Source organism: Pan paniscus, chromosome 13 (genome assembly GCF_029289425.2).
Source record: "Pan paniscus chromosome 13, NHGRI_mPanPan1-v2.0_pri, whole genome shotgun sequence".
Taxonomy (NCBI): domain Eukaryota; kingdom Metazoa; phylum Chordata; class Mammalia; order Primates; family Hominidae; genus Pan; species Pan paniscus.
Genome location: NC_073262.2, coordinates 48,054,796 through 48,077,190, shown reverse-complemented (window position 1 = coordinate 48,077,190; position 22,395 = coordinate 48,054,796). Strand labels below are relative to the sequence as shown.

The 22,395-nt window shown below is 51.6% G+C and overlaps 1 protein-coding gene across 2 annotated transcripts in view; it reads left to right on the top strand.

The window, feature by feature from the left end:
• The window catches only part of MYO7B (myosin VIIB), a 105,329-nt gene that overhangs the window by 34,097 nt on the left and 48,837 nt on the right, over positions 1-22,395 (top strand). For both annotated transcript variants that reach the window (XM_055108564.2, XM_008953605.4), the window contains exons 5-15: positions 52-236; positions 3,176-3,297; positions 7,264-7,406; positions 9,934-10,047; positions 11,479-11,632; positions 14,091-14,167; positions 15,236-15,355; positions 15,649-15,791; positions 17,467-17,677; positions 18,123-18,258; positions 21,738-21,901. In XM_055108564.2, coding sequence (XP_054964539.1) covers positions 52-236; positions 3,176-3,297; positions 7,264-7,406; positions 9,934-10,047; positions 11,479-11,632; positions 14,091-14,167; positions 15,236-15,355; positions 15,649-15,791; positions 17,467-17,677; positions 18,123-18,258; positions 21,738-21,901 — 1,569 coding nt within the window. The remainder of the gene's footprint in view (positions 1-51; positions 237-3,175; positions 3,298-7,263; positions 7,407-9,933; positions 10,048-11,478; positions 11,633-14,090; positions 14,168-15,235; positions 15,356-15,648; positions 15,792-17,466; positions 17,678-18,122; positions 18,259-21,737; positions 21,902-22,395) is intronic.

The following is a 22,395-nucleotide window of genomic DNA, read 5'->3' as shown; positions in this document are numbered from 1 at the left end:
CGAGTATCTCTGCCAGGGGTGGAGGGCACTGACCACCTGCTTCCTTCCCAGACATACACAGGCTCCATCCTGGTGGCCGTCAACCCGTTCCAGGTGCTGCCGCTCTACACCCTGGAGCAGGTACAGCTCTACTACAGCCGCCATATGGGCGAGCTGCCCCCGCATGTCTTTGCCATCGCCAACAACTGCTACTTCAACATGAAGAGGAACAAGAGGGACCAGTGCTGCATCATCAGGTGAGGCAGAGGGGTCAGGCGCCACCTCCAGGCATCTCCCTGAACTGCTCCCAACCAGCATGCCTGCAAGGTCAGGCGAGATGGGACCTCTCCCTACTCCATGGCACACACCCATCTCCACAGCACACAACAGCCCCAGCTACCCTGCACCCCGAGCAGTTCCTCCAAAGCTTCCTTCCTTCAGAACCTAGGCTTTCATCGTGTCACCAGGGACTGGACTGCCCAGCTTTTAATAAAGGTTTACTGAGTCAAGGAAGGAAGTTGGGCTGGGTTCCTTTAGAAATGGGCCCCAGGAGTCGGGCATAGTAGCTCATGCCTATAATCCCAGGGACTTGGGAGGTCAAGGGAGGAGGATTGCTTGAGGCCAGGAGTTTGAGACCAGCCTAGACAACATAGCAAGACCCTCTCTCTGTAAAAATAAAAAAAGAAAAAGATATGGGACCCAGGTTAGGCACTTAAAGCTGCAGGAGTTGAACAGGTGAGGGCCCACTCAAAAAAAAACTCAGGGCAGGCCTCAGGTGAGGACAGAGGAGCAGCAGCTCCAGGGGACAGCTCTCAGTTCACTAGGGGACCAGAAGGAAAGTGTCCCCTCCAGTCCAGGTCCTGACGGCTTCAGAGACTCCCTGCCTGGCCTGGCCTCTCTACCAGTGACCACAGACCCTGAGAACTTGGCGGGGAGGGTGTGGCAGGCTGGCCACGGGGATGGAAGCCACCCCTCAGGGGAGTCTGCACCCGTTGTTCCAGGAACACTGGATCCTAGCAGAGGACTTTGGTGTCCTCAGCCCCATGCACCCCAACTCAGTCCAGGGCATGGACGACATGATCCGCCCGGGGGATTCATTCATTCATTCAATCATTTGAGGTTTTGTCATGCCCCAACTGAGTGCCCCCAACTGTCCTAACATGGTGAGGCAGCAGCTAACAAAAGGGACCAGAATCCCTTCCTCAGGGAGCTTATATTCTAGAAGTGGAGACAGACAGGCAACAAATAAGTGCATTTTTATGCAGGTCCTAATAGCTTTGAAGAAAAACATAGCAGGGGAGAGGAAAGAGTGATGTTGGCCTCTTCATTAGATAGGGGGCAGGCCAGGCATGGCTTCTCTGAGGAGGGATGTTGAACAGAGACCAGAATGAAGTCCTAAGGCACAGGTGATCACATTTCATGTCCTCAGCAACCCTCTGAAAGAGATGCTCTTATTCCCATGATATGGTCCCATGTTACTGCTGGAGAGACCTACAATCAGAGGGGCTGAGATCCTGTTCCAGTGGTACACAGCAGTGAAGTGGGAAATTCAAACCCAGGGCTCTAGAGAAGACAGCAGACATGTACTCTGGGAGAAAGCTGGAACTCCCAACCTGCCCCCAGAGGCAGGGCAAGAGGCCCCTCAGCAGAGCTGGGCCGCAGGCTGGCCGGCCAGGGTGCTTACGGTGTGGCTCCACCTGGAGGTTGGCGGGGCTGGCCAAGTGTGAACAAGGAGAGGAAAGAGCCCCCTGATTTTGGTTCCTTGCAGTGAGCAGAATGTCACTTGTCACTTTGAATCAAATTGCATTCTCCTCCTGCCCTTTCCTCCCCTAGGGCTGTGGGCAAGTCCCCTTAAGCACCCTGTCTCTACAATGGCAGGTTATTTGATGAGCTCGTGTTTATAAAAACGCCTGGCGCTTGACAGGCACTCAGGGGAGTCCACAGCTATCACTGGAGGTTTGTTGATCTCACTCTGCTTTGCTGGCATAGTGATTGTGGGTATTTTGATCATAACTTTTAAAAAAGGTAATATTTTGGCCGGGTGCGGTAGCTCACGCTTGTAATCCCAGCACTTTGGGAGGCCGAGGCAGGTGGATCACCTGAGGTCAGGAGTTCGAGACCAGCCTGGCCAACATGGTGAAACCCCGTCTCTACTAAAAATATAAAAATTAGCCAGGCTTGGTGGCCGGCACCTGTAATCTCAGCTACTCAGGAGGCTGAGGCAGGAGAATTGCTGGAACTGGAGTGGGCGGAGGTTGCAGTGAGCTGAGATCGTGCCATTGCACTCCAGCCCAGGCCAACAACAGCAAGACTCCATCTCAAAAAAAAAAGACAATATTTTCAGGTCAAGCACGGTGGCTTATGCCTGTAATCCCAGCACTTTGGGAGGCCGAGGCGGGCAGATCATCTGAGGTCAGGAGTTTGAGACCAGGCTGGTCAACATGGTGAAACCTTATCTCTACTAAAAATATAAAAATTACCTGGGCGTGGTGGCAGCCACCAGTAATCCCAGCTACTCAGGAGGCTGAGGCATGAGAATCACTTGCACCCAGGAGGTGGAGGTTGCAGTGAACCGAAATCATGCCACTGTACTCCAGCCTGGGTGACAGAGTAAGACTCCGTCTCAAAAAAAAAAAGGTAATATTTTCAGATGAAGCAATATCTGGGATTTGCTTTAAAATAGTACAGGACGGGAAACAAAATTGGCCGGGAGTTGAAGCTGGATAATGGGACTGTGGGAGTCTGTTTTGCAAACTCCAAAGTGCAGGAATCCTCTGGGGATCCGGTGAAAATGCAGATTCTGATCAACAGAGCCTGTGTGACCTGGGCATCTGCATTCCGAGCCTGCTGCTGGCCTGTGGGCCACCCTTTCATTAGGAAGACACTGAGTCATCTCACTCAGCCTTCTATATGTCCTGGGCACTGTGGTGCTGACCCTGGAATGAATCACATCCGAGTGTGCCAAGGAACTTGCAGCCAAGCACAGAAGAAAAGACAAACACAAGAACATGTACAACACAGGCAGCCTGAGACCCGCAGGGGATTTCAGGGCTTCAATGCAGTGGGATTTCTGCAGGGGAGAGGCCATCCCTGTCAGACTGGCTCAGAAAGCAGGATGGGGTTTGCAGGAGAGTTGAGACGTGTTGAAAAAAATTGTCGTTTTGTGGCATCATGTCCCTGCACACCCTTTTTGCAGCGGCGAGTCTGGGGCTGGCAAGACGGAGACCACCAAGCTCATCCTGCAGTTCCTGGCCACCATCAGTGGCCAGCATTCGTGGATTGAGCAGCAGGTCCTGGAAGCCAACCCCATCCTGGAGGGTAAGCATCACTCTGGGACCCGCCCTTCTCCCCCAGCCCCACTGGAGCCTTCCTGCCAGGTAGGACCATGGGGAGGGACAGGATAGGCCACAAACCTTCAGCAACTCCTCCAGACCGTTGGGACACAAAACACAAGGGTGGGGTGCATGGTAGGGGAAGGGGGGCCAGGCAGCACAAAGGGGAAAGACTGAGGACTTAATAAACTTCCACCAGGTGTGTTTTCCACGGGACTGTAAGGAATATTCTTTTTAAAAAGGCATCCAAGATCAAATCAATTTGGGAAATGCTAGATGTATGTGTTCAGTTGCTGGAACTGAACTGGAAAGCAGTTGCTGGGCCAGAGTGAGGACTGCAAGAGGTTTATCGAGGGGTAAACCTGCAGAAGGCAAAGTGGGAGAAAGCAGGAGTGGGCAGGATGAGCCTTCAAACTTGGATGCTGCTCAGACGCTTATGAACGGGAAAAAGAGAGGAAGCAGCTTGGGTCGGGAGAGGCTCATGCTGTGATCCAGATCTAAGTCTTGGCCAACCCAGCAGGGGGCTCTGGAGCAAACTGCTCCTTAGAAGGCTCCTGCCTTCGGCCCTGGTGACCCCGGCCTCAGTCTAGTCGGGGCTGCCCAGAAGCCCGTGGCATCGGCCCCAAGGCTGTCAGCTGCTGGACAGCACAGTCTCTCTCGTTTCTTTACAACTGAAGTTTGCTTTACATATAGTAAATATTCACCTTTTTCAAGTACAGTTTTGTGAGTTTTGACAAACTCATACAGGCCTATGGTTCCCATCATCATCATGAAATAGAATTTTCCCTTCACCCCCCAGATCTTCCCTCACACCCCTTCGTAGTCACCCTGTCTTCCCAACCCCTCCCCTGGCAACTACTGATTTGTCTTTCCCCCGCCCCCCTTCACAGTTTTGTCTTTTCCAGAACGTCATAGAAGTAAAATCACAGGGTTTGTAGCCTTTTGTGTCTAGTTACCTTGGCTATTTGGGATTCTTCCTTGTTGCTGCCTGCATCAGTGATTCATTCCTTTTTAATGCTGAGTAGAATTCCATTGCGTGAAGGTACCACAGCTTCTCCACCCGTTTAGGACATCTGGGTTGTTTATCGTTTTTAGCTGCTAAGAGTAAAACCTCTATAAATGTTCACATACAGGTTTTTGTGTGCACACTGGTCCTTCCCTTGGATAAATATGCAAGAGTGAAATTGTTGGCTCAAAAGGCAAGTGAGCCATTTCACTTTGTCAGAAACTTCCGAAATGTTTTCCAAAATGCTCACAGCATTTTGCTTTCCCACCAGCAGAGCAGGAACATTCTGGTTGTCCTGTGTCCCCACCAGCACCTGGCACAGGGAAGGACATGGTCTGCCTTCTGATATGTGTGGAGCATGCTTGTAACTCCCGTGGCCCTGATGACTAAGGATGTTAGCGTCTTTCCTCATGCTTACCTCCCCTCTGTATATCTTCTCTGGTGAAGTGTCGGTTCAAATCTTTTGCCTATTCTTTAATATTCTTTAATTGGTCTATTTCCTTACCAGTGAGTTTTTGTTTTGTTTTTGTTTTTTGCTTGTTTGTTTTTTGTTTGTTTGTTTTTTATTTTTTTGAGACGGAGTTTCGCTCTTGTTGCCCAGGCTGGAGCACAATGGCACGATCTCGGCTCACTGCAACCTCTGCCTGTTATGTTCAAGCGATTCTCCTGCCTCAGCCTCCCGAGTAGCTGGAATTATAGGCATGCACCACCACGCCCAGTTAATTTTGTATTTTTAGTAGAGACGGGGTTTCTCCATGTTAGTCAGGCTGGTCTCAAACTCCCCACCTCAGGTGATCCACCCGCCTCGGCCTCCCAAAGTGCTGGGATTACAGGCGCGAGCCACTGTGCCTGGCCATTAGTGAGTTTTAAGAGTTCGTTCTGTGTTCTGGATACAAGTCCTTTATCAGATAGGTGTTACATCTTATATTGTGTCTGAGTTTGTGGCTTGTCTTTTCATTCTCTAGACAGGGTCTTTTGCAGGGCAGAAGTTTTAAATTTTGATGAAGTTCAATTTTTCCTTTTTTCTTTTATGGGTCATGCTTTTTTGTGTTGTATCTAAGAAATCTTTGCCTAACCCAGAGATTTTCTCCTATGTTTTTCCTATATGTTTTGTAGTTTTAGGTCTTATATTTAGGTTGATGATCCAGTTTATGATTTACATTTGTGATCCGATATTTTTCTATGGTGCAAGGTACACAGCATAGAAAAAAAGACTTTTGGCTGGGCATGATGGCTTATGCCAGTAATCCCAGAACTTTGGGAGGCCAAGGCAGTCAGATCGCTTGAGGTCAGGAGTTCAAGACCAGCCTGGTCAACATGGGGAAACCCCATCTCTACTAAAAATACAAAACTTAGTTGAGCATGGTGGCATGCGCCTATAATCCCATCTACTCGGGATGCTGCGGCAGGAGAATTGCTTGAACACAGGAGGCAACGTTTGCAGTGAGCCGAGATCACACCACTGCACTCCAACCTGGGCAACAGAGTGAGACTGTCTCAAAAAAAAAAAAAAAAAAAAGACTTTTCTGTCTTTCCTTCCTTGTTTCTTTCTCATCTTTTCTCCTTCCTTCCTTTCTTTTTCTCCTTCCTTCCTTTCTTTTTCTCCTTCCTTCCTTTCTTTTTCTCCTTCTCTCTTTGTTTGTTTTGCATGTTGATACTCTATTATTCCAGTCCTATTTGTCAAAAAGACTATTTTTTCTCTATTGACTTACCTTTGCACCCCTGTCTAAAATCAACTGACCATCCATGTATGGGGCTGTTTCTGGATTCTCTATTATCTTCAATTCCCCTCTCTGTCTGTTCTTTCACCAGTGCTACACTGTCTTGATTTCTATAGGAAGCGGTGCAATCAGATAGCATGTGCCCTCCAATTTTGTTATTCTTTTTCAAACTTGGCTATTCTAGGTCATTTACCTTTCCATATATAGTACATTTTAAGATCAGCCTGTCAGTTAGTACCAAAAAAAAAAAAAAACTGCCTGCATCAGATTCTTTCTTAAAGAGACACCCAACCAGTCACCCTCATGATGGCCACACTGGGTTCCATAAGTTAAACAGGTTTCGTAATGGTGGCACTTCTCAGAGGCTCTGCCGTGCATTGGGATTCCTCGAGAGAGAGACAGGGTGCCGTGTTTCCTAAACCTACTTCCCCAAGGAACCCTTTTCCTTCGTTTCATGGGACTATGCTGGATGCTGGTATTCTGAAATTGCATTCTAACCATTAATGGGCCATAAAATCAGTCTTCTAGAACAAATCAAATATCATAGAATAGAAACACCCCAGCACGTCACTCTTCATAAGAACTAGTACTGAGTATTTTGTTCTAACTTTGTGTGTGCAGGTGGACATGTGTATATACTAGGATGTAACGCAAAATATCTTTCTTACTGTGGATCACATCAGAAAACTTGCAGAAACAGCTTTACAAAAAAGACTGACCACTTCTGTGTGCCCTGGCCTGGACACGCTGTTGGCACTCCCCACGCCGGCTTGGCCTCTCCGTATCAGCCTCAGCCCTGCAACCTGAGCCATCTTTCTAAGCTGTGAATCTGCTCCCACACTCTCTCAGAAGCTTTACTGCTTCCCTTATTACTGCAGAATGATTGCCCAAGTTCTGAGCCTGGCATTTAAGGCTCTGTGCCACCTGGCCCTACCTACTAACTAGTTCTGTCTACCTTCCACTGCTTTCCTCCTGCATCCCACACTCTGACAAGATTTCTGCGTCTGCAAGCACACTCCATGCTTTTTCTGACCTCCGAGGTTTTCCCTGCATCTTTGTCTTCCTCTTAGCGGGCCCTTGGCTTCCGTCACTGTCTGGTGCAGCCGTGCCCATTCTTCAATTCGAGGCTTGGCCACCTCCTCTGAGAAGCCCTCTTACATGATCCCACTCAAATTACATTTTCTCCTCTCTGCTCCCATCATGGGCATCGCCTGCTTACCTTCAGCCTTTGGAAATGCCAAGACAATCCGCAATGACAACTCAAGCCGCTTTGGGAAGTACATTGACATCTACTTTAACCCCAGCGGGGTGATCGAGGGCGCGCGCATCGAGCAATTTCTCCTGGAGAAGTCCCGGGTCTGCCGGCAGGTGAGGCCTCCCCGCTCCCAGGTCGGGAGTTGAGGGAATGGGGGAGGTTTCCAAGAGGGGCCCCTTTCCCACTCTCACCTCTCCTCCCCTCTTCCCCAAGGGCCCTCCCAGAACCCACAGGCCTCACTGGATAATGAGGGCCCTTCCCCAGTATTCCAGGACAGCAAATGATAGCAATTTTTCCATTTTGAGCAGGGCTTGGTGGCGCACGCCTCTAATCCCAGCACTTATGGGAGGCCAAAGCAGGTGGGTTACTTGAGGCCAGGAGTTTGAGATCAGCCTGGCCAACATGACAAAACCCTGCCTCTACAAAAAATATGAAAAAAAATTAGCTAGGCAGTGGCACACGCCTGTAATCCCAGCTACTTGGGAAGCTGAGGCATGAGAATTGCTTGAGCCTAGGAGGCAGAGGTTGCAGTGAGCTGAGATTGCACCACTGCACTCCAGCCTGGGCAACAGAGCGAAACTCTGTCTCAAAAAAGACTTTTCTCCATTTTGAATTTTCCATTCACATACATTTCTTCTTTCTTTGGTGCCTACCATTCCTCATCTCTACTAGAATTAATTCTGAGACTAGGCTAGTTGGGTGGGCCGTATCTTCAGGTATGTTAGGGGACATGGCAGAAAGACACAGGTGACAGTATCCCAAATACCACATGGCCAGGAAGTACAGTGGCATGTGGCCTGTGTTGTCACACCAGGCCCTGTGCTCAGGGGGCCCCATGCTTGGTTTCATGCTCTGCTATTGCCACCTTGAAATTCTTACTAGCTTTTTAGCAAGAGGGCCCATGGTTTCCTTTTGCACTGGGCGATCATGTAGCCAGTCCCAAATGGTAGGAATCCCAACACATGGCACCCACAACAGCAGAATTAATGCACCTGTGTGTGTGTGTGAGTGTAAGGGGGTGCTCTCGTATGATGGCATAACACCTAACACATGCATGTGTGCAAATGAGTGCACACACACAGAAGGGGTCCAGAGGGGAGAATGCCACCAACAGAGGGGCTGTGGCTGTGTGAGAGGGACAGATGCCTCCGCACTGTGACAAGCTGAGAAGGAAGGTCACATTTAGTGACCCTCCGACCTGGTGCTATACTTTTCCTGTTTTATCTCATTTGACCTTCACAACCATGAGAGGTAGGTCTCTTTATCCCTATTGTACAGATGAGAAAACTGAGTCCAGTTAAGTTCGGCCCCTTGTCCAGGGTCACAGAGCCAGCACATGGCAGAGTCTCTCTGCCCTGTCTAGAAGCTCCTATTTCTTGATATAGTGATTGCTGAGTTCATAGAACTTGTCACCCAAAATGATACCCTGAAATGGGCAGGAAATTTCTAAAGCAGGTGAGAAACAAGGCCTGCCCAAGAAAAGAGAAAAGAATTTAAAATTACGGCATATCTATACTACAGAGGAGGCGGTCTGTCCATGTCAATGTAAAGGATCACCAAGAGATGTTTAGGTGAAAAAAAAGGAAGTAGCAGAACCATTAATATGTTTTGTGTAAAAAAAAGAAACAAAAAAAAGAAAAGAGATAACTATTTATAGATATACTATAAGTAAATTTTTTTTAAAAAAATGTCTAGGTTCTGGGGCGGGGAGGAGGGGATTTAAGAAAGGGGAAGGCAGGGTGGAAAGGAGCTCTCGTTCTGTTGTTTTGGATCCTCCCACCTCAGCCTTTTGAGTAGCTGAGACTAGAGGTGTTTACCACCACATCCAGCTAATTTTCTTATTTTTTGTAGAGGTGAGGTCTCACTATATTGCCCAGGCTGCTCTCAAACTCCTGAGCTCAAGTAATCTTCCCGCCTCAGCCTCCCAAAACTGCTGGGATTACAGCCCAACTGAGACTCCCATCTTTTAACACTACTGCATATGCTTCAGATTGTTTGATTTTTATGAGAATGCATTTATAAATAGTGTTTTAAAAAATACAGAAGGCACCCTAGGCAACATGGCAAAACCCCATCTCTACAAAAAATACAAAACTTAGCCGGACGTGGTGGTGTGTGCCTGTGATCTTAGCTACTTGGTAGGCTGAGGTGGGAGGATGGCTTGAATCCAGGACTTCGAGGCTACAGTGAGCCGAGATTGCACCACTGCACTCTAGCTTGGGGGACCGAGCAAGACCTTCTCTCGGAAAAAAAAAAAATTCCAAAGGCCTAGGGAGCCCCGTGGCTGTCAGATCTCTCGTGGGCCACTAAGTGCCTGTGAAGACTGTGGGACTATAAAAGAGCCCCGACTCTGTGCCATCACTCCTGGCCTGGAGACTTTGGGCACAGCAGTGTCAGGGCTTCGAGGAGCAGTCAAGATGCAGGGAAATGGAGTTCTCAGGGCAGGGATGAGACAGCCGTGGAGGCCCGGGACAGGGACAGCAACCAAGCCAGGCTGGCCCTGGGTCAGTGCCAGAGCTGCTCCTGGCTGAGAGACGTGGAGCGGAGGCCAGGGCTGGGCTGGGCAGAGGCAGTCTGAGGCCCTGAGGCCTCAGGGGAATGGCTCACGAATCTGTCTGGAATGCCCTCCCTCCCTCCCAGGCCCCCGAGGAGCGGAACTACCATATCTTCTACTGCATGCTCATGGGGGTGAGTGCTGAGGACAAGCAGCTGCTGAGCCTGGGCACGCCCTCCGAGTACCACTACCTGACCATGGTGAGCTGCCCACCTGCCGCCTCCTAGTAGCCAATGGAAGGGAGGAAAAAGAGCTGGTGCCGCTCCACCCTCCGCGACAGCTGCAGAGAAGCCCAACGCTGGCCGGGCCCCTGAGGCGGGGCTGGTTCCCTTTCCCTCTCCTCGCCAGCCCCTCTCTGCTGGGAATCACCTTGCCCGCGTGCCTCCCGCTTCCCCGTCACATGTACCCCATGCCCCAGGCTGGACCCGGGGCCTCCCCACAGACCTCATCTTCCTTTGGTCCCCACTGGATGACAGGCTCCCGGTGCTCAGTGGGCCACAGGGAGTTGCCCACAGGCCTCCTGCTCCTGATTTCACTCCAATTGTCTGTCCTTGCAGGCCCCCTAAAACGTAAGCCCCGGGCCCCAGGAAAGCAAAACCCTTCCTGTGCTCCCAGCTGCACCCGCCACCTAGGACAGGGCGGCACCACAGCCATCGCTCATTAGCTGAGGCACCCTGACCCTCAGGAGAACTGCGCCTCCTGGTTTATTGACCACAGAGTGGACCCAGAACATTCTGCCTCTGGGATCTCTCCCATGCAACCCTCTCTCCTGGGTCCACTGCTCCAAGGCCTTCACCAGCCCCTGCCTAGACTTCATGGGTCCCCCATCGCCAGTCTTGACCTCTAATCTGTCATCTACCCTGCAGCCAAAGCACTCTTCCTGTAGGAAGGTTTGCACTGTAGTGTCATGCTTTGGATGGCACTGCTGCAGTGACCCCTGCGGCTTGTAGGGTAGAAGTCCAAACTCCTCCACGTGGTTTCCAAGTCCCTCCAAGATCTGCCCCTCTGCCGACCTCTCCCTTCTCAACACCCACCCCAGCCTCCCTGCAGCCCGGTCCCTGCCTCCCCACCTCGTGGCCTTGCTCCCATCATCCTCTGCCTAAACTGCCCTCTGTCCTCAGAGGTGGCGGGGCCAGCTCTGCACCTCCTCCAAGAAGCCTTTCTCCACCTCTCGACAGGGCTGGCCCCGGCCCCTGTGGTCTGGGCACCTGTAACAGGCAAATGGCCATGGCACGGTCACTGGCTCCCTGCCTGCCCCCCTGGATGCACAGCACAGGGCCTGGCCCATGGCGAGCCATGGAAAGTGTTTCTTAAAGGAACAAACCCACAGTGTCCCCCAGAGAGACGAGGCAGGCTCGAGTAGGGATGAACGACAAATAGAGGATCAGAGAAGTGTGACTTGGCCAAGGTCACACAGTGGCCAAATGCTGGTGCTGGTGGCAAGGCCTGATCATGCTGTGGCTACTGTGTCATGATTCTGCCTCTGAAAAGAATTGTGTGTAGTTTCTGAGCGTGGACCCTACGTGGTCCACCCATTGCCTATGAAGTGCAGTGTCTCAGCCTTGCTGGTCCCAGGAGGGAGGTGGTGGGGCAGGGGATGGCCCCATTCACTGAGGCGCCCTGTCCCTCAGGGGAACTGCACTTCCTGTGAGGGGCTCAACGACGCCAAGGACTACGCCCACATCCGCTCGGCCATGAAGATCCTCCAGTTCTCCGACTCCGAAAGCTGGGACGTCACCAAGCTGCTGGCTGCCATTCTCCACCTGGGGAATGTGGGGTTCATGGGTAATGCCGGTTCTGCCCCAACCGCACCCTTGGGGAGGGAGAGGGAAGGGGACAGGAGCAGGAAGGCATCTCTAGGGGTTCTCACAGGAAGGATCCTGTGGTCCAACCCAGGCCTGGAAAAATATATCTAAAAAATTCAGCTGTGATTTTGGAGGCCTCGTGAGGCAAAGGGGAAAATGTCAAAGCTTAAGGCTCTCCACAGGTGGAGACCGGCCAATCATCTCTCACTTTTAGCTGGGACCCAAAAGGGCTTCCCCCTTAAGATTCAGGTAAGCCAGAGTAAACAAATCCACCTGTGAACTTGCAAACCAGGTTGTGAGCAAGGGGCGGTCTGGGGATTAAGTTGTCCTGACCTGTGAACACCCCCAAGTACCTAACGGAAGTTACTGACAGTCCTCGCTGGAAGAAAGCACCAGCAAGTTAGATTACAAATGATTCCTGTGAGTAGTTTTTCAAACACAACATCCAGCATGAAGCCAGGAAGAAATAGGAACAAGGAAATGAGATACCATGAACAAGAAGTGGCAGAAATAATAAATAGTAGAAATCGATCCACAAAGATTTCAAAGTTGGAATTATTAGACACAGACTAGAGAAGTTCTGCTTATTTTGCTCAAGAAAAGAAGCAGTCAAGCTTGAAAATTTAGACCGCGAATGGGAAACTTTAAAGACATTATAGATTTATAAACGAACCACATAGAAATTCCATTCTAAAATTAAAAAAAAAAAAACAATAAACAAAAGGAAGAACCCAATGGATGGTTTAAGGGATTCTGTGCCTGTCTAGGAGATGGAATATGTGAGCTGGAGGGAAAGTCAGGAGAAACTGAGTACAGCATGGAGAGAGGAATGGCGGGAAATGTCAGAGAGAAGGTGGAGACAGGGAGGACACCGTGGCAGAGGGAGCACACCTTTCATCGGAGTCCTAAAGGAAAGGAGAGAGAAAGGGGCAGAGGCAATATTTGAAGAGATTAGGGCTGGTTCTAGAACTAAGGAGAGACCATTCTCAAAGCAATGGGAAGGGATAGACTTTTCATAAACTGTTCTAGAGCAATGGGGTGTCCGTATAGAAAACAAAAGCTTGGGCCACCATCTCACGCCGTGTGAGAACATTGCTTCCAGGCGAGCTGCAGCTGGGCTGATCTGTCGTCTACCAGCCAGACTGCACACTTCGGCCAGGGAAAGGTGGGTGCTAACCGGAGGTGGGCAGCGGGGCCTGGGACAGCATCAGAAACATGATGCTGAGGAAGTGAAGCAGGCACAAGAGAACGCAGACAGATCCACTAACATAACATTTGTTTGTTTGTTTGTTTTTGAGACAGGGTCTTGCTTTGTTGTCCAGGCTGGAGTGCAGTGGTGGGATCTCGACTCACTGCAAACTCCACCTCCCGGGTTCAAGCGATTCTCCCACCTCAGCCTCCTGAGTAGCTGGGATTACAGGGGTCTGCCACCACAGCCTGGCTAATTTTGTATTTTTAGTAAAGATGGGGTTTCACCATATTGGTCAGGCTGGTCTCGAACTCCCAACCTCAGGTGATCCTTCTGCTTCAGCCTCCCAAAGTGCTGGGATTACAGACACAAGCCACTGCGCCTGGCCCACTAACATAACATTTAAAAGCAGGCACATTAAATGCTGTTTAGGGACTCTATGTAGGGAATAAAAAGCTAGGAAGTTAGAAGTTGGGAGGGTGCTTACCTCCGGAGGAGAGGGACACAGTCTCAGCCCGCAAGGACCTTGGAGGGTTGTGGGTGCTGGCAGAGCCTAGATTTGGCTTTAGCGTGGTTACGTGGTGCTGACTTTATTCTTTACAACACAGCTTTGTGTTTTATGCACTTCTTTATCTGTATATTTTATCTCCAATTTTTTTTCAGTTTAAAAAAGAAAAAAAGCAAAAACAAAGACACCCAAAGGTCCCGTCCCCCACCAGCCTGGCACGTCCTAAGCTGGACGTTGGTTGAAGAGGAGGAACTGGAAGCTGGGAGGCCAGTCAGGAGACGGTTGCAATAGAGCCAGGCCTGGCTTACAGCTGGAGCTCCATTAGTGCTTTGCTTCCTGTGACTGAATAAATAACGAAATGTCCGAGTTTCCACACCCAGCAGCATGGACTGAGGGGCCTGATGGCTCATCTCTCCAGTGCCAGTGTCTGCTGTGTTTCCCAAGTCAGACTTCTCCCTCCAAATAAGCCCACCTTTCTTTAAACTTCCCTTCGACCCAGGGCCCTGGTCTCCTCAAGAGGAAGTGGTCTGCCACGTTCATCAACAGCTAAGGTGTGAATGACCCATGGTCATGGGGCCGTTGGCTCCCTCAAAGAGAGGACACTGGGACAGGCCGTGGCTCACGCCGGGGCAGCTGTCCTCCTGAGTGGATCTGGGGCTGCCATGGGCCCGGGCCAGTCGGGACCTGGCTCCCATCGCTCCAGGCTGCTTTCCAACTCAGGATTCCTGCTTCTCTCTCTAGCTTCGGTCTTCGAGAACCTGGACGCCTCAGACGTGATGGAGACGCCCGCCTTTCCCACCGTGATGAAGTTACTGGAGGTAGGGCTGCTGTGGCCACAGCTTCCATTTTGGTGGGGGGCCTCAGAGGCCTGGGCTGACAGACCCCTGACACCTGATTCTCATAACCCTACCCAGGCCCCCACCCCTCTCCCAGGGCCTAGGCTCAAACCCCTCCCTTCTGTATACTGCAGGTGCCTGAGGGTGGGCGCAGAGTGGGGCAGTGCCAAACAGAGCAGCGGAATGGCCAGTTTGGCTTTAATGAATGTTCCCTCCCTTTCCCTCCATTTCCTCCTGCTTGTCAGTGGCCCTGTTTCAGTATCCTCGCCCTCCACCCTGTCAGGTCCCTAGGCTCCCCACTTGGACCCCAACCCACCCATCAGACCAGCCCTGCCCTGTGCCCTCACCCCGCAGGGCTTCTCCGGGGCATGCACTATTCTGGGAGAGTGGAATGTGCCAGTGAGTCCGGGGCCCATCCCATTAGCCTTCCCGGTTGTTCCCCAGTCCAAATGCAGGCTTGGCTTAAAGGAAGGGCTGCAGGCCCTGAGTGAGGGGCTACCTCTGCAATGGGGACATGGCAGCACCCCACGTCACCCCCATTGACAGTTCTGGTGGAAAATTAATAGAATCAGGAGCAAGAAATAAATACATAAAGCAAGCAATCACATTAGGTACCTTTTGCTATTAACATTCTTCTTTTGGTTCAAGGGTACTCAGAAACTCTGGGTTTTGTCAGCTCCAGTGGAGGGCTGGCCCAGCACACTCTCTTGCTCCTTTAGGCTCTCAGCCTTTAGGCGGGACTGATTTCAGTCAGGACATGCCTGAGGTCTGGCCTCAGATCCCTCCCTCACCCTGGTTTTCCAAGGCCAGCCTGGGGGAGCCAGCCCCTTTCTCAGCCCCCAGGAGACCCACTGAGGGCTTGACCCACCGAGCTGGAGAATCCTTCCCTAACAGCTCCCAGGGCCCTGGCCCTGGCCTCGGGCAGCGCCCACCCTCCGGTGGGCATAGGTGCTTGGTCACGAGAGGGAACAAGACTTGGCAGAAGCAGGTCAGAGTGCTGGGCCAGGCCCTGCTCCACAGGTGCGATGCAGCCCCCACCTGCCTCCCCAGGTGCAGCACCAGGAGCTCCGGGACTGTCTGATCAAGCACACCATCCTCATCCGAGGGGAATTTGTCACCAGGCCCCTGAACATTGCCCAGGCTGCTGACCGGAGGGATGCCTTTGTCAAGGTACAGAGCTGAGAGAGCAGGGCTTACATGGCCATCTGTTGACCACGGCTCTGCTTCTTGCTGTGCCGGTGGAGGGCAGGATGGAACAGAGGGCCCTGGGCAGGTCCCCACTCTGCCAGTCACCTGCCTGGTGACCATGGACTCCTCCGCCTCTTGGGCCCTGGTTTCTTGCCTTTGAAGGAGGGATAACATCCACAGTAGGTCCAAGACATTCGGCCTCTCCAGGTGAACTTGGAGGTAACCTCCTCCTGAGCCTCCAAGCCCAGGAATCTCCCACCCCCGTGTCTCTCCAGGGCATCTATGGGCACCTCTTCCTGTGGATTGTCAAGAAGATCAATGCCGCCATCTTCACACCACCAGCCCAGGACCCCAAAAATGTGCGGAGGGCCATCGGCCTCCTGGACATATTTGGCTTTGAAAATTTCGAGAACAATAGGTATGAAGATCTCAGATCCCAGCCCCACTGCTTCCAGAAAACAGAAGATAAGCAGCTCCTCTCGAAGGGGGCAAGTTGGAGGGGAGCCGTCACCCTGCACCCAGGCCTGGCGAGTCCCAACAGGTCGGTGTGCTCTGCATGGGGTGGCTGCTGTCCCCTGCCATCTAGAGAAGGCCGTACAACTAAAATCTGTCCCTGAGAGCCGCGCTGAGGCCCCGGCATTTGTCACCCCTCTTGGGCCACCTGCTGTCCTCATGAGCCAGAGCGGATTATCACACGAGGTCAGGGTTGAAACAGAAATCAATAACATGGATTCATCTGCATCTGGCTGGTTTATCATTTTAGGTAGTGGGGGAAGCTAGAAGCATTTGCAGACCATCCCTGACTTTTTAGTTTGTGGGGTAAGGCACAGCAGGACTCCTCTGACCTGGTGTCCCAGTGTTCTGGCACCCCAGACTAGAAGCTGGAGAGCTGTAACCAGGAGGCAGGTCAGAAAATAGCTGCAAGCTATGACTGTGATGAAGGCTGGGGGTCGGATAGACAAAGGTGGTGAGGGGACCAGGCAACGGAGCCAGGCCAGGCCAGGTGATGCTCAGGGGCACTATCACCAGCAAGAGGAGTCCCATGAAGACTGGTACAAGCAGGCTGACAACACTAGCTTTGCAATTTACCTTACCTGAGCCAGCTCACTGAAAGGGCTTGATGGGACAGAGACTGGACCGCTGGCTCCAGGAAGCAGAGCTCCTCTGGGCCCTGTCTGAGGAGCCAGGGGGCTAGCCTGACCTTGCATGCCCCTGCCCAAGGCCTGTCTGATCTGAGAGTGATTTAGAAGGGCCCCCCTTGGACAGCCAGGATTGTCAAGACACAAGCCATTCCACATGCAAGCACGCTGGGATCTCAGCCCTCCCAGGGCCAGCCGGGGGTGCAGGGCAGGGGCCTGCTCACTGCAGTCAGGTGGGAGAGGCAGGGCTGGCAGAACTTAGCCCAATGCACTCTCTAAGGCATAGAGAGCTCAAGTGTGATTCGGATCATTGGCGTCTGGCCCTGGGAGGGACAGGTATTGGAGACAGCATGGGCCAGACTTTGGCAACTGATGGGAACTGGAGAGGAGGGACAGAGACAGAAACTCCTCGGTTTCTGACTTGAGCCGGGGGTGGTAGGTGGAGGGGCCATTTCCCAAGGCAGGGAATGCAGGAGGAAGTGCCGGTTGGAGTTCTGGGAACAGGGGCAGTAGGGCATATGCCTGGTTGATGCAGAGGGGCCCAGCAGTCAATGCTGGGTCTCTGGAAGCTTGTCTCAATACCAAGGCTCACAGGTAGGGCTGCTGGTGTGCACTCAGACCACAAGAATTGTTTCAGTGTCAGGTGGGCAGGCCTGGCAGAGGACCCGGCAGGGGGCTGTGAGAAGCTGAAGGCGAGGACTTGATGATATGCTGAGCCTCCTCGTTTCTTTGTCTTTTTGCCGTGGGGTGGAGAAGGTGACGGTGATGGAGGCAGACAGAGGAGAGAGAGTGTGCAGGACTGAGTGTGCATCTCTGTGTACACGAGGTGTGCATCTGTGGGCATATCTGTATGCAGCTGTGTGCAGATGGCTGGTGATCCTATGGCTCCAGCCTGCTGCAGCGGGGACTCAGCTGGCCCCACTCCACCCCTGGGCAGTGACCTTGCCTCCACAGCTTCGAGCAGCTCTGCATCAACTTCGCCAACGAGCACCTGCAGCAGTTCTTTGTGCAGCACGTGTTCACCATGGAGCAAGAGGAGTACCGCTCGGAGAACATCTCCTGGGACTATATCCACTACACCGACAATCGGCCCACCCTGGACCTGCTGGCCCTCAAGCCCATGAGCATCATCTCCCTCTTGGACGAAGAAAGCCGCTTCCCGCAGGTGTGTGTTCGGGCCTGCCGACCTTCTGGTGGAGGCCCTGCTATGGGTCTCCTCTTGGAGGCTGGGAAACTCCATTTGGGTGGGCCACTTGTTCTGAGAGTCACTAAAACCTCTGCCAGGAATAAGCAGAAGAGCCTCAGCCTAACCAGACAGACCCTCCTCTCCAAGGCCCACTTCTCTGACTGCTGGGGTCCTCAGACAGTAGTTCAGAGGGTGGAGAAGAAGAGCTGGTGGTGGAGGGCGGCAGACCCGGCCTCTGCTCCCAGCTCAGCCCTCACTCCCTGCAACAAGTCACTGACCCCTGGGCATGAGTTTCCTGTCTGTACAGAGGCCCTCAATCATTCTGAGCCCAGATCTCTTTGCCTCCATGAGGAAGTCCCTGAGCCTCACCTCCCCATGGCTGGACTCTGGGACCTCAGCCCACAGGATGTCTGGGTTCTTCCAGGGGACAGATCTCACCATGCTGCAAAAACTGAACAGCGTCCACGCCAACAACAAGGCCTTCCTACAGCCCAAGAACATCCACGATGCCAGATTTGGCATTGCCCATTTTGCCGGCGAGGTGTACTACCAAGCAGAAGGTGGGTGCAGCTCTCCTCTCATGCCCCTTCCAAATCTGGACCGGGTTCCAGGGAGACCATGGAAAGCAGGCTCAGAGGATGAGGCTATTTTGCAGCTCTAGCAATGGGGCAGAGGGATGAGTAGTGTGGCTTCTACTGGAGAAAGAAAATGCAGTGGACCGGGCATGTTTTGTTTTGTTTCTGGTAAGAACTCTGTTGAGACATAATTCACATACCATGTTATTTACCTATTTTAAGTGTACGACTTGACTGTAATATATTCAGAGTATATTAATGATTGCCACAATTTTAGAACTTTTTCACCACCCCTAAAAGAAACCCCTCATGAGCAATCACTCCCATTTCCCCCCAGCCCTGGGCAACAACTAATTTCTGTCTCTATGGATTTGCCTATTCTGACTTTTTGCATAAATGGAACCATATAATACGTGGTCTTTTGTGGCTGGTTTCTTTCACTTAGCATCATGTTTTCAAGGTTCATCTATGTTGTAGCACGTGTCAGTGCTCCATGTCTTTTTATTGCAGAAAAACATTCCATTATCTGGAATGTTTATCTCGTCATCAGTTGGTGGACATTTGGGTTTTTTCCACTTTTTGCCTATTATGAATAACACAGCTATGAACACCCATGTACAAGTGTTTGTGTGGGCATATGTTTTCATTTCCCCTGGGTATCTACCTAGCAGCAGAATTGCTGTGTCATATGATAACTCTATGTTTAACTGTTTGAGGAACCACCAAACTGTTTTCCAAAGCGGCTGTATGATTTTACATTCCCACTAGCAATGTATGAGGACTCCAGTTCCTCCACATCCTTCCCTACACACGTGATTGTCTGTCTTTGTTATTATAGCTACCCTAGTGGGTTTGAAGTCTCAATGTGATTTGCATCTGCATCTCCCAATGGCTAATGATGTTGATCCCCTTTTCATATGCTTCTTGGCCATTTGCACGTCTTCTTTGGAGGGATGTCTATTTAAATGCTCTGCCTGTGTTTTCATTGGGTTGTCTTTTCATTGTCGAGTTGTAAGACTTCTTTATATATTCTGGATACAAGTACCTAATAGGTGATCTTAAATTTTTTTCTCATTCTGTGGATTGTCTTTTCATCTGCTTGATGGTGTCCTTTGAGGCCCAAAAAGCTTTCATTTTGAAGAAGTCCAACTTATCTATTTTCCTTTCTTTGCTTGTGTCATATCTAAGAGTCCAGGGTCAAATACAAATCATGAAGATTTATCCCTATGTTTTCTCCTAAGATTTTTTTAGTGTTAGTTTTTACATTAGGTCTTTGACCCATTTTGAGTTAATTTTGGGATATGTTGAGAGAGGATCGGTAATGGTTTTGATTGAAGAAGTGAAGGCCTGTGGTGGTCACCCTATGGGTGTGAAGAAAAACGAGGAAGGTGGCCATGGGCTGCTGTGGTCAGGAAAACTGGGTGGCCAGAGGGTCACTCTCTGCCCCTCATGTGGAGGAAGGAGGAGGTGTTCTGGTCTATTTAGCTGGGGACAGGAATCCAGGGATGATTCTTTTGAGTAGAGGGTGATCATTTAGTCAGAACAGGCTAGGCTTTGGGAGGCCAGGGGAGAAAGGGAAAGGTGCCGTGGCTCCTTCATAGTTCCTGCCACATCCTGGCTTTGGGCTCTTGGAAAAGGGAGAGGCTGGAGCCAGTCGGACCTTCAGGGTCCTGGGACGCAAAGAAGATACCGAGCCCATCCTCCATGGGGCAATTCAAGGCTGAGTTTTATTTTTTGAAATGATAGGAAACTTACATAATGCTAAGATTAAGGTTGATTCTTTCTAGACTTCTGGTTGCAGAAATATTAATTAAAACTAAGCCTTCTTTTTATTTTGGATACCATGCTGTGCTGATGACCTCGGCTTCACTTACTCTGCCTGTTGGGAGACTGAACCCAGGAGTGTCTCAACCCTCCCCACCCTGAAAACATCCAGGGAGCTCCCTGCCCCTGGTGGGGAGCCCTGCCTGAGCCTCAGGGGTGCAAGGTGTCACCGAGTGTCCACCCCCCGCCCAGCACCCAGTGCAGCCCCCCTGGTGCTGCTCCCCTCACAGACACCTGCAGGAAGAGGTGGGAAACAGGCTCCCTTCCCTCTCCCACTCTTGACTCTTCCTCCCCAGATCCACAGCAGGCTGTGCAGGTGTGCACAGAGCATACCACTAAAAGCTGGAGTGACTTAAGGGGAGGAAAGTGAAAGAGGAAAGTCAGGGTCGTGCCCTTGGGAGTTCGTCCTTAGAGACCAAGCAGTGCAGCCCCTGGCCTCATGGAGCCTGGCTTTGAGGAGCAGCTCATCTTCAGTGCCTTCTCAGTGTGGTTCTGTCCCTACTGCAGGGCTAGGCCATTCTTACTCATGGCCGGAGGGGAGACATGGGATCTTCTCACCCCCTGGAGCCATGCCTGTATTAGGCACTAGGGCAGCAGTAACAAACACCACAGACTGAGTGGCTTAAACAACAGAAATGATTGTCTCAGAGTTCTAGAGGCTGGAAGTCCAAGATCAAGGTGCTGGCAGGTTTGATCCCTTCTGAGGCCTCTCTTCTTTGTATGCAGATGGCTGTCTTCTCTCTGTGTCCTCATATGGCCTTCTTTCCCTCTGTGTGTGTCTGTGTCCTCATCTCCCCTTCTTTCTTTCTTTCATTTTTTTTTTTTTTTTTTTTTTTGAGACAGAGTCTCACTGTGTCACCCAAGCTGGAGTGCAATAGTGTGATCTCAGCTCACTGCAACCTCTGCCTCCGGGGTTCAAGCGATTCTCCTGCCTCAGGCTCCTGAGTAGCTGGGATTACAGGCACATGCCACCATGCCTGGCTAACTTTTGTATTTTTAGTAGAGACAGGGTTTCACCATGTTGGTCAGGCTGGTCTCGAACTCCTGACCTTGTGATCCACCTGCCTCGGCCTCCCAAAGTGCTGGGATTACAGGTGTGAGCCACCACACCCAGCCTCATCTCCCCTTCTTATAATGACACTAGTCACACTGGATTAGGGCCATTCCTAATGACCTCATTTTACTTTAATCCCCTCCTTAAAGGCCCTATGTCCACACATAGTCATGTTCTGATGTATAGGGTGTTAGGACACCAACATATGAATTTTAGGGGACACATTTTAGCCCCTGACACTGCCCCTCTCCTATTTCTGGAGGCTGCATCTGTTTTTAGTCTGAAGGAGCCTTAGCCCTAGTAGGATCTGCCCAGAGGCAGGAGGATGTGGCAGCTTATATAAGGGGGTTTGGAGTGGGAATGGGAATTAGGGGGGTCCAGAGTTTAGATAGGAGAAGTGACTTTGTGCTGGGTAGATGGTGGGGGCCATGCCTGGGTAGAGGGGTGGAGAGCATGGCCTTAGTGGGGCCATTGTAAGAGGGGGCTCCTCCACGCATCCTGTATTCCCCCACACTGCCCTCTTCTTCCCCATGGGTGGGCAGTGATGGCTAAGCTGGGATGCTGGGTGGGCCCTGTGTCCCCACAGGCTTCCTGGAGAAGAACCGAGACGTGCTGAGCACAGATATCCTCACCCTGGTTTACTCCTCCAAAAACAAGTTTCTGAGGGAGATATTCAACTTGGAGTTAGCAGAGACCAAGCTGGGCCATGGGACCATCCGCCAGGCAAAGGCAGGAAACCATCTCTTCAAGGTGGGCTCCCAGGCACCCTCCTGGGTCTCTCACCCCTGATGGCTACAGGGCCAGACAGACATGTACAGGAAAGACTGTTTTACTCACCTCTGGGTCCCCAGCATGCAGTTGGCACTTGGGAATCCTGCAATGGATGGATGGATGGGTGAATGGGTGGGTGGGTGGATAGATGGGTGAGTGGGTGGATGGGTAGTGGGTGGGTGGATGGGTGAGTGGATGGATGGGTGGTGGGTGGGTGGATGGATGGGTGGGTGGATGGATGGGTGGGTGAGTGGATGGGTGGATGGGTGTGTGAGTGGATGGGTAAATGGATGTGTGGTTGGTTGGTTGGATGGATGGATGGATGAGTGGATGCATGGGTGAGTGGATGGATGGGTGAATGGGTGGTTGGGTGGATAGATGGGTGAGTGGGTGGATGGGTAGTGGATGGGTGGATGGATGGCTGAGTGAGTGGCTGGGTGGTGGGTGGGTGGATGGATGGGTGGGTGAGTGGA